At 39.2% G+C, this 13329-nt stretch overlaps 1 protein-coding gene across 1 annotated transcript in view; it reads left to right on the forward strand.

The window, feature by feature from the left end:
* The window catches only part of PKP2 (plakophilin 2), a 64419-nt gene that overhangs the window by 16282 nt on the left and 34808 nt on the right, over window positions 1-13329 (forward strand). Inside the window, exons 2-3 of the mRNA XM_073567377.1 lie at window positions 10719-10825; window positions 11883-12574. Of these exons, the coding sequence (XP_073423478.1) occupies window positions 10719-10825; window positions 11883-12574 (799 nt within the window). The remainder of the gene's footprint in view (window positions 1-10718; window positions 10826-11882; window positions 12575-13329) is intronic.

The following is a 13329-nucleotide window of genomic DNA, read 5'->3' on the forward strand; positions in this document are numbered from 1 at the left end:
TGACAGGTAGCTCTCAATCTTTGATCTGATCCAGCATCAGAAAGTGAAGAGTTCCCGTAAACATATGATGAAAATGGGTCTATGAATGGTTGTTGTTCGATGACCCCAAACACATCACAGTCAACAACAGCCAATATTGGATGTTTTTCATCCAATGAAACTGCCGTTACTGATCATCTTCCAAAAAAGAAGCCCAACTGGTGTTTAGAACAATTACGAATGTTCGTTGATTGTTTTGACTCCTTGCCAATCTACCAATCTTTCCACCGAACCTTTTGTCATGGTTGAAACCATGAGTTTTACCTAATATGTATTTGTTCCTTAAGAGAAACCAGACAGGACAGATTGCTTCAGTCTGGGGTTGACAGATATCCTAGAATCTACAATTAAACTGTTAAACTGGCCAAGTGGCAGTACTTAACGACAGTCAACAGTCAACATGGTTGGCCATCGTTTATTAGCCTGGTTACACAGGCAGACCACATTTCAGATGTGTACTGAACGATCAGTAATAGATCATTCAGTGCACATAAGCCGTTAGGATTCAAGACAACATGAATTCTGTTTACACATGGCCTGCCGAGAATGATGATCTTTTCGCCCTTCAAATTGGAGTTTAGCCCATTCGTTGGGTGATCTGCAGTATTTTTACACCTTGAGTTGGTCCGCGGACACTTCTTTACCAGTGGTAGTTGCTTCTTTATAATACTTATTTATTGATATAACGACTCAATTCTATATCACTAAAAGTATAGAACGTTGTCTAGATGTTTTATCCTTTATCATTTTTATGGCTTTTGTTTTTTTGGGGGGAAGGACCTCCACAGAACAATTTTATAAGGAAAGAATAGAAATGCCTTCTGATTTAGTTTTATTTGCTTATCCAAGCCTATTCACATTCTCTTGGTAGAGGATTTATAGCACATAGGTGGAAACTAGAAGATGAGTCATGGGGGTGTCTCATCCCTTTCCTCTCCTCTCCCTTTTGACCATGATTGACAAATTTCTTGTTATTTTTTGGATAAGCACAGACCTGTTGGTAAAGCTGAGAAGAATGTTCATGTATATTGGGGAGAGTCATGAGAGATCTGTGTGGAAGAGAGTTATCTAAAGTCTATGGGCACCAACAGTCAAGAGTCATCTCTGGTCTTTCAACTTCTTGACCCATTACCCAGCATTTCACCATTTTTGAAGTCCAAAAACCCGGTGTAATGTATAGTCTGACTCATCATTCTCCAAGGTTAGGGCTCAAAAGTCCTAGTCCCTCTCTGTCTCTAATCCAACGGCAACACCCATGAAACATGGTCAAGCACTTGGGGAACCAACTCTCCATCCGTTGTACATGTATTATAAAGCCGGCTTCTGAGTCTAACTTCTAGCTCTGATCTCAGGAGTCTAACCTCTTAGATGCTCTTGTCAATCGTGACCGCGGCATTTAGGAAGTTGTAAATTAAAGTTGTCCTTTCCAGTGCTGATTGATCCTCCTTTTCCCCCACAACAGGATAACGGGGAGCTGATGGCATTTCCTTGGCTATTACAGGGCCTACTAAAGGTCTCCATCTCTGTCTGTGTCAGGGCTTCATAAGAGGCAATTTTACAATACAATAAAAAACATGCAAAAAAATTCCCTTTTTTTTACAAAATGTAGATGAAATAAAAAAAATAACACGTTTGGTAAAGTATCGTAAATAATAAAATCTAATATTTATCCCATATGGTGAAAAGCAAAAGGAAAAATTTTTTTAAAAAAGTATAAAATAAGCCCTGACACAGTTCTATCAAAAGAAAAATTAAAAAAGTTCAACCCCTTGGAAAGTATAGAGGGAAAAATCAATGTTGAAGAAGGGCAAAATGGCCGTCTGTCGCTGCATACACCAGAGCCTGTTCTCCCGTCTAGAATAATTAATGTGATGATTTGTTTTATTTCCTGAGAATTTCGATGGAAAAGTAAGAATTCTTTTCCACATTAATTATATTAATTATCTGGAATTCATTATATCACAATAACCTTACATAATGAGCCCGACGGCTAACTGATGAATTGATGACAAAGATTAGATGTGTGGAGGAACCGGCTCCCTGTGATACACGTCTATTATATCTCTGTCTGATAGTAAATCCATCTACAAATATCATATATTGTACTTATATAAACTTCACCCCATCTCTGACTGCAATAATCATGTTTCACTGAATTATACGCCGAACTCTGCTGCATCAGACGACTCAGCTCTGCTGCGGTTAGTGAAAATTTTTTTCTTTGAGGAAATTGTGCGTGGGCGACCGAGACCTGAAAATTATTAAAGGGCAACTGCAGTCAAAGAGAATGTTTAACGGGACTATGCACAATGATATAACTACTATAATCCTGCCCCTATCTACAAGAATATAACTACTATAATACTGCCCCTATGTACAAGAATATAACTACTATAATACTGCCCCCTATGTACAAGAATATAACTACTATAATACTGCCCCTATATACAAGAATATAACTACTATAATACTGCCCCTATGTACAAGAATATAACTACTATAATACTACCCCTATGTACAAGAATATAACTACTATAATACTGCCCCTATGTACAAGAATATAACTACTATAATACTGCTCCCTATGTGCAAGAATATAACTACTATAATACTGCTCCCTATGTGCAAGAATATAACTACTATAATACTGCTCCTATGTACAAGAATATAACTACTATAATACTGCCCCTATGTACAAGAATATAACTACTATAATACTGCTCCTATGTACAAGAATATAACTACTATAATACTGCTCCCTATGTGCAAGAATATAACTACTATAATACTGCTCCCTATGTGCAAGAATATAACTACTATAATACTGCTCCTATGTACAAGAATATAACTACTATAAAACTGCCCCTATGTACAAGAATATAACTACTATAATACTGCCCCTATGTACAAGAATATAACTACTATAATACTGCTCCCTATATACAAGAATATAACTACTATAATACTTCCCCTATGTACAAGAATATAACTACTATAATACTGCTCCCTATATACAAGAATATAACTACTATAATACTGCCCCTATGTACAAGAATATAACTACTATAATACTGCTCCCTATATACAAGAATATAACTACTATAATACTGCTCCCTATATACAAGAATATAACTATTATAATACTGCTCCCTATGTACAAGAATATAACTGCTAATGAAGTCAATGCAAGAAAGCGGACGGCACCGCTGTTACCGTGCTAAGGTCCGTGGCTGGCAGCAGGCGGAGAGCTCACGTCCAGGACTCCCGGGTGCTTGACCTCATAGCAAGACGATTGTAGTTTCCAAGAGAAAAAGGTCGCACTCTGCGGGATAATGATGAATGTTTATTGACACTGAATTACACTGAATTACATGTCACGGACCCGTGGAAGCGCTCGAGTAGCGTGAAACGGCCGTAGTCAGCCATTTGACACACTCTCCTTCACATCTCCGATGTGACATGTAATTCAGTGTCAATAAACATTCATCATTATCCCGCAGAGTGCGACCTTTTTCTCTTGGAAACTACAAGAATATAACTACTATAATACTGCCCCTATGTACAAGAATATAACTACTATAATACTGCCCCCTATGTACAAGAATATAACTACTATAATACTGCCCCTATGTACAAGAATATAACTACTATAATACTGCCTCTATGTACAAGAATATAACTACTATAATACTGCCCCTATGTACTAGAATATAACTACTATAATACTGCCCCTATGTACAAGAAAATAACTACTATAATACTTCCCCCTGTGTACAAGAATATAACTACTATAATACTGCCCCCTATATACAAGAATATAACTGCTATAATACTGTCCCTATGTACAAGAATATAACTACTATAATACTTCCCCTATATACAAGAATATAACTGCTATAATACTGTCCCTATGTACAAGAATATAACTACTACAATACTGCCCCTATGTACAAGAATATAACTACTATAATACTGCCCCTATATACAAGAATGTAACTAGTATAATACTGCTCCTATGTACATGAATATAACTACGATAATACTGCCCCCTATGTACAAACATATAACTATTATAATACTGCTCCTATGTACAAGAATATAACTACGATAATACTGCTCCTATGTACAAGAATATAACTACTATAATACTGCCCCTATGTGCAAGAATATAACTACTATAATACTGTTCCTATGTACAAGAATATATCTACTATAATGCTGCCCCCTATGTACAAGAATATAACTACTATATTACTGCCCCTATGTGCAAGAATATAACTACTATAATACTGTTCCTATGTACAAGAATATATCTACTATAATACTGCCCCTCTGTACAAGAATATGACTACTATAATACTGCCCCTATGTACAAGAATATAACTACTATAATACTGCTCCTATGTACAAGAACATAACTACTATAATACCGCTCCTTTGTACAAGAATATAACTACTATAATACTGCTCCTATGGACCAGAATATAACTACTATAATACTGCTCCTATGTACAAGAACATAACTACTATAATACCGCTCCTTTGTACAAGAATATAACTACTATAATACTGCTCCTATGGACCAGAATATAACTACTATAATACTGCCCCTATGTACAAGAATATAACTATTATAATACTGCCTCTATGTACAAGAATATAACTACTATAATACTGCCCCTATGTACTAGAATATAACTACTATAATACTGCCCCTATGTACAAGAAAATAACTACTATAATACTTCCCCCTGTGTACAAGAATATAACTACTATAATACTGCCCCCTATATACAAGAATATAACTGCTATAATACTGTCCCTATGTACAAGAATATAACTACTATAATACTTCCCCTATATACAAGAATATAACTGCTATAATACTGTCCCTATGTACAAGAATATAACTACTACAATACTGCCCCTATGTACAAGAATATAACTACTATAATACTGCCCCTATATACAAGAATGTAACTAGTATAATACTGCTCCTATGTACATGAATATAACTACGATAATACTGCCCCCTATGTACAAACATATAACTATTATAATACTGCTCCTATGTACAAGAATATAACTACGATAATACTGCTCCTATGTACAAGAATATAACTACTATAATACTGCCCCTATGTGCAAGAATATAACTACTATAATACTGTTCCTATGTACAAGAATATATCTACTATAATGCTGCCCCCTATGTACAAGAATATAACTACTATATTACTGCCCCTATGTGCAAGAATATAACTACTATAATACTGTTCCTATGTACAAGAATATATCTACTATAATACTGCCCCTCTGTACAAGAATATGACTACTATAATACTGCCCCTATGTACAAGAATATAACTACTATAATACTGCTCCTATGTACAAGAACATAACTACTATAATACCGCTCCTTTGTACAAGAATATAACTACTATAATACTGCTCCTATGGACCAGAATATAACTACTATAATACTGCTCCTATGTACAAGAACATAACTACTATAATACCGCTCCTTTGTACAAGAATATAACTACTATAATACTGCTCCTATGGACCAGAATATAACTACTATAATACTGCCCCTATGTACAAGAATATAACTATTATAATACTGCTCCTATGTATAAGAATATAACTACTATAATACTGCTCCTATGTACAAGAATATAACTACTATAATACTGCTCCTATGTATAAGAATATAACTACTATAATACTGCCTCTTATGTACAAAAATATAACTACTATAATACTGCCCCTATGTACAAGAATATAACTACTATAATACTGCCCCTATATATAAGAATATAACTACTATAATACTGCTCCTATGTACAAGAATATAACTACTATAATACTGCTCCTATGTACAGGAATATAACTACTATAATACTGCCCCTTATGTATAAGAATATAACTACTATTATACTGCTCCTATGTACAGGAATATAACTACTATAATACTGCCCCTTATGTATAAGAATATAACTACTATTATACTGCTCCTATGTACAGGAATATAACTACTATAATACTGCCCCTATATGTAAGAATATAACTACTATAATACTGCCCCAATATACAAGAATATAACTACTATAATACTGCTCCTATGTACAGGAATATAACTACTATAATACTGCTCCCTATGTACAAGAATATAACTACTATAATACTGCCCCCTATGTACAAGAATATAACTACTATAATACTGCCCCTATGTACAAGAATATAACTACTATAATACTGCCCCCTATGTACAAGAATATAACTACTATAATACTGCCCCTATGTACAAGAATATAACTACTATAATACTGCTCCTATGTACAGGAATATAACTACTATAATACTGCTCCCTATGTACAAGAATATAACTACTATAATACTGCCCCTGTGTACAAGAATATAACTACTATAATACTGCTCCTATGTACAAGAATATAACTACTATAATACTGCCCCTGTGTACAAGAATATAACTACTATAATACTGCTCCTATGTACAAGAATATAACTACTATAATACTGCTCCTATATACAAGAATATAACTACTATAATACTGCCCACTATGTACAAGAATATAACTACTATAATACTGCTCCTATGTACAACAATATAACTACTATAATACTGCTCCTATGTACAAGAATATAACTACTATAATACTGCCCCCTATGTACAAGAATATAACTACTATAATACTGCTCCTATGTACAACAATATAACTACTATAATACTGCTCCTATGTACAAGAATATAACTACTATAATACTGCTCCTATGTACAAGAATATAACTACTATAATACTGCCCCCTATGTACAAGAATATAACTACTATAATACTGCTCCTATGTACAACAATATAACTACTATAATACTGCTCCTATGTACAAGAATATAACTACTATAATACTGCTCCTATGTACAAGAATATAACTACTATAATACTGCCCCTGTGTACAAGAATATAACTACTATAATACTGCCCCTATGTACAAGAATATAACTACTATAATACTGCCCCTATGTACAAGAATATAAATACTATAATACTGCTCCTATGTACAAGAATATAACTACTATAATACTGCTCCTATGTACAAGAATATAACTACTATAATACTGCTCCTATGTACAAGAATATAACTACTATAATACTGCTCCTATGTACAAGAATATAACTACTATAATACTGCTCCTATGTACAAGAATATAACTACTATAATACTGCCCCCTATGTACAAGAATATAACTACTATAATACTGCTCCTATGTACAAGAATATAACTACTATAATACTGCCCCCTATGTACAAGGATATAACTACTATAATACTGCTCCTATGTACAAGAATATAACTACTATAATACTGCTCCTATGTACAAGAATGTAACTACTATAATACTGCTCCTATGTACAAGAATATAACTACTATAATACTTCTCCTATGTACAAGAATATAACTACTATAATACTGCTCCTATGTACAAGAATATAACTACTATTATACTGCTCCTATGTACAAGAATATAACTACTATAATACTGCTCCTATGTACAAGAATATAACTACTATAATACTGCCCCTGTGTACAAGAATATAACTACTATAATACTGCTCCTATGTACAAGAATATAACTACTATAATACTGCTCCTATGTACAAGAATATAACTACTATAATACTTCTCCTATGTACAAGAATATAACTACTATAATACTGCTCCTATGTACAAGAATATAACTACTATTATACTGCTCCTATGTACAAGAATATAACTACTATAATACTGCTCCTATGTACAAGAATATAACTACTATAATACTGCCCCTGTGAACATCTGACGCGGTATATTGACCTGCTTGCTTTCTGCTGTCTCCGTAGATAGACTTTGTGATCTCAGGAAATATGTTCTCAAGGTTTCATTTAAACATTGCAGATCTCTAAAAATGTGAGTAATGTTGCTGTGCCGGGTTTTTGTGTAAAATGCTGTGTGCACCAGTTCGTTGCTGGAGGTGGCGGTAGCTTTGCTGTCTATGTTGCTGTATATGTGACATTTTGCAGTATATCATATTACTCTGTGCCCTGTGTTACCGCACAGTAAGATTACCTGTGTCTCCGGTGCAAGTCCGGCTCCTCATCCACTAATCTTCTAGGAGGGGGAAGAATTTCAGGATTAAATCATCAAAATAGACAGTAAAAACGATTTGTGTCTCATGGTAACTAAACATTATACTCAGCAGTATGACACAATCTCTCCGAGAGCAGATTTTCTTTTACAAGATGTACTGATACAAATTAATATGATAGAAGTCGGAAAAGTGGGGAAGAAAAAGGAGCTGAGTCTCCGACAAGAGACAAACTACAATTGCTAGATAACAAAGTCACAATATTTTCAAAATGTGTGGTAATACTGGTATACGGCATGTCCTGTGGGGTTTGCCGGTATACGACGGGTATGTCGGGGTGTTCCCAGTCTACGGCGGGTCTTGTGGGATGTTTCTGGTATACAACAGGTCTTCTGGGGTGTTCCCGGTAAACGGCAGGTCTTGTTGGGTGTTTCCAGTGTACGGCAGGTCTTGTAGGGTGTTCCTGGTCTACGGCAGGTCTTCTGGGGTGTTTCCAGTATGCGACGGGTATTGTGGGGTGTTCCTGGTACACGGCAGGCCATATGGGGTGTTCTCGGTATACAGCAGGTCTTGTGGGGTGTTCCCGGTATATGGCAGGTCTTGTGGGGTGTTTCTAGTTTACCACAGATCTTGTGGGATGTTCCCTGTATACGGCGGGTCTTGTGGGATGTTCCTGGGGCGTTTCCGGTATAACACAGATCTTGTGAGGTGTTCCAGGTATACCACAGATATTGTGGGGTGTTCCTGGTATACGGCAGATCTTGCTGGGTGTTCCCAGTGTACGGCAGGTCTTGTTGGGTGTTGCCAGTGTACGGCAGGTCTTGTAGGATGTTCCTGGTCTACGGCAGGTCTTCTGGGGTGTTTCCAGTATGCGACGGGTATTGTGGGGTGTTCCTGGTACACGGCAGGCCATATGGGGTGTTCTCGGTATACAGCAGGTCTTGTGGGGTGTTCCCGGTATATGGCAGGTCTTGTGGGGTGTTTCTAGTTTACCACAGATCTTGTGGGGTGTTCCCTGTATACGGCGGGTCTTGTGGGATGTTCCTGGGGCGTTTCCGGTATAACACAGGTCTTGTGGGGTGTTCCCGGTATATGGCAGGTCTTGTGGGGTGTTTCTAGTTTACCACAGATCTTGTGGGGTGTTCCCAGTGTACGGCAGGTCTTGTGGGGTGTTCCCGGTATACGGCAGGTCTTGTGGGGTGTTCCTGGTCTACGGGAGGTCTTCTGGAGTGTTTCCAGTATACGACCAGTATTGTGGGGTGTTCCCGGTATACCACAGAGCTTGTGTGAGGTTCCCGGTATACGGCAGGACTTGTTGGGTGTTCCCGGTGTACGGAAGGTCTTGTGGTGTGTTTATGGTATACCACAGATCTTGTGGGGTGTTCCCGGTATACGGCAGGTCTTGTGGGGTGTTTCTGGTATACCACAGAGCTTGTGTGAGATTCCTTGTGGGGTGTTTCCGGTATACCACAGTTCTTGTGTGGGGTTCCCAGTATACGGCAGGTCTTGTGGGTTGTTCCTGGTCTACGGGAGGTCTTCTGGGGTGTTTCCAGTATACGACCAGTATTGTGGGGTGTTCCCGGTATACCACAGAGCTTGTGTGAGGTTCCCGGTATACGGCAGGTCTTGTTGGGTGTTTCCGGTGTACGGCAGGTCTTGTGGTGTGTTTATGGTATACCACAGATCTTGTCTTGTGGGGTGTTTCTGGTATACCACAGAGCTTGTGTGAGATTCCTTGTGGGGTGTTTCCGGTATACCACAGTTCTTGTGTGGGGTTCCCGGTATACGGCAGGTCTTGTGGGTTGTTCCCTGTAACAGGTCTTGTAGGGTGTTCCTGATATACGACAGGTCTTATGGGATGTTCCTGGTATACGACAGGTCTTGTGGGGTGTTCCCCATATACAACGGGTCTTGTAGGGATTTTCTCGTATACGGCAGGTTTTGTGGGGTGTCCCCTGTATTCAACAGGTCCTTATGAGGTGTTTCCAGTCTATGGAGAGTCTTGTGTGGTGTTCCCGGTATACAGTGGGTCTTGTAGGCCTTTGATTACTTGTCTACAAGTTACACAGGACTTCTGAAATCTTGTGGACTCTATTCCTTGAGGGGTCAGAGCTATATTGGTTGCACGCGGAGGTCCACCATAATATCATGTATGGACATTCTGTATCAGGAATTGCTGTCAACGCCATTCTTCCATATATCACGGCAGGTTGACTTCTCTCATTCCGGACGCTGGCTATGTACACAGGACGGAGATTCTGCCAGAATGTGTGAAATGTCTCCTGTTTACCTCCTGACTGTATAAATACACGTCGGCACAAACCTTCGGAGATAACAATCACGGTACTACGCCCTCGTGTGACTTTGTTCCATTTCTGTGTGTTTTTTCTATTACAGTCACGTGGCTTCTTCAAGGGACGTGTCCATCAGAACTGACAATTCTGGCACCAAAACTCTTAACATTTTATCATCTCGTTGACGTTGGGAGGAATTCATGGAATAAAATATATCTATTTTTTAATTTTATTTTTCAGGATCAATTTACAGCAACGTCAGCGTCCCAGATCAGGTGTTTTACAGCACGATCCAGAGACCACAGAGGGAGGCCGTGAAATCTCCGACCAAATATGATAGCATGAAGGTAAGGGAACGGCAGAGACGAAGAGCAACGTGGTTCCATGGCTCATCAAATCTTTTCTATCACTTCCGAGACAGGAATTAGAAAAGTCGATTTTTCTCATCTTCCAAAATGTGAAAAGCGTAATTTAATATGTTATTTCTAGGCTGAGGTTAATCACACAAGGTTCCAGGCCTGAAGCCTGAGGCTGCACTACTGAGACAGTCTGTTGTCCTGGAGACAAGAGGATAGAAAACACCAAATACAATAGCACTGCCTCATATATAGATGTAGATATTGATGTAGATGGCGATTAACAATATCCCTCATCTTCCATCTTGGAGAATTCTGTTTTGGAACCTGAATTCGCTAACTGAAACCCAGACAATGTTCTCGCTCTTCGGTCTCTTATTCAGTGACCCCTGAAGAAAGAAAATGATCCTAAAACCAGTGCCCGGGGCCCCACGTCTGAACGCCGAGTCAGGCACACCTATAGTCATTGTAGGTTTCCATAAGAGGAGACATCTCAGCCCGAATCTCCCCAACATCACTCAGGGATGTCACTAAAATACCTACAACAATGTCCATCTGTACCCCGAGTGTCATTATCCTGTACCCCAGTGTCAGTGTCATTATCCTGTACCCCGAGTGTCAGTGTCATTATCCTGTACCCCAGTGTCAGTATTATTATCCTGTACCCCCAGTGTCAGTGTCATTATCCTGTACCCCAAGTGTCAGTGTCATTATCCTGTTCCCCGAGTGTCAGTGTCATTATCCTGTACCCTGAGTGTCAGTGTCATTATCCTGTACCCTGAGTGTCAGTGTCATTATCCAGTACTCCGAGTGTCAGTGTCATTATCCTGTACCCCAGTGTCAGTGTCATTATCCTGTACGCCGAGTGTCAGTGTCATTATCCTGTACCCCGAGTGTCAGTGTCATTATCCTGTACCCCGAGTGTCAGTATTATTATTCTGTACCCCCAGTGTCAGTGTCATTATCCTGTACCCCAGATGTGTGACTGATATCTGCAGCTGAATTTTTGTGTCCTGTTCCTCATAAATATTTTTCCTTCTCTTGACAGAACCATACGTTGTCTCTACATGAGAACGGTTGGGGTGGTAGTCACGCACACTATGGCCAGAGACAAGAAAATGGATGGGCCAGAACATATTCTTCCAACAGTCAATGGGGCATGGAGCAGGACGGTGGGCAGAGAAGGCCCATCGGGAGGAAAGATATGTCTCCACAGAGACAAGAGGCTGCAATGGTGGCCTACGAACAGAGGAAAAACGCCACAATGACCAACCTGAAATTTAAGGAGTCCAGGCCGAACAACATGTCCACCATACAGTACTCTCGATCCGAGTTTGGACAAGGAACTCGACCACGACAAAGCACCGTCAAGAAATCCACACAATCCGATCAAGACTCGGTGTTCATAAATAGCGTTCCCACCAGTCCAGCCCGACCCTACTACCAGTCGAGGAACAGTCAAAGTATGGACAACCTTCTAGAGAAGCGTCACTACCAGACACAGGCTTCAGCAGGTCCCGTCGGCCAAGGGAGGTCCCAAGGGATATCCAACCGAAACGACGCATATCAGACCAACGCGAGGTATATGACCTATCAGAAGGAGTATATCCAGTCACCCTCTGCAGCCAGCGGCATGGACATAGGTGGAAAGAGAGCTATGATGACAGCCGCAATGGCTGCGACGGCATCCGGTGTGAACATGACGCAAAGTGATGGCAGGCATGTGGAAACAGCTGTAGGGTAAGTCAAGGGTGACAAGAACATTTACCTTTCCTGAATTACCAGATGCAGCCCCTGGAAAATTTGGGCCTGTCCCAGATGAAGATGGCCATGGTTTATATAACCCCACCTACAGGTGGCCATGTTAGTGGCATTCCTGGGTGGGACTGAGAGTGGGACTTAAAACCTTTCCCGCCGTGTTACATACTAGTACGTTAGATGTTCGATGCGGGCTCAAGAGCCATATTACAGAGAAGACACCTGTCAGAACTACCTCATCATTGCTGCTTAACCCCTAAAATGCCACTGTCAATCTATGACATTGGCGTTTAACTGGTGGAATACCAGCGGCGCCCTTTACGGGTGCGTATCAGCATATCTGTCACAGGGTACTGATGGCTCATCCCGGCTGCTATTGTGGTACCCATGGGAAGCTCATCGGCAGGATCCACATTTTCACTATATATGGCAGTACTCAAGTACACAGGTCTGAAAAATAATAATAAAAATGTATTAAAAAGTAAAAAAAAAAATATTCCCAATTTAAAATTAAAAAGAGAAAATAAAAATACATGTTTGGCATCGCCGTAAAAATCCAGTCTATCAAAATCTTCCATAAATCATCCCGTAATATTGTAATTACCGTAGAGCAGGAAATAATCAAAACGGCAGAATTGCTGTTTATTGGTCGCAGCATCTCCTTCAATAAATGAATTAAAAATTCAGCAAAATTTGCAAGAAATGGGATCAATCAGAACACAGGTCCATCAAAGGTT

The sequence above is a fragment of the Dendrobates tinctorius genome, unplaced genomic scaffold (genome assembly GCF_039654945.1).
Source record: "Dendrobates tinctorius isolate UK_male_01 unplaced genomic scaffold, ASM3965494v1 ptg000020l, whole genome shotgun sequence".
Classification (NCBI taxonomy): domain Eukaryota; kingdom Metazoa; phylum Chordata; class Amphibia; order Anura; family Dendrobatidae; genus Dendrobates; species Dendrobates tinctorius.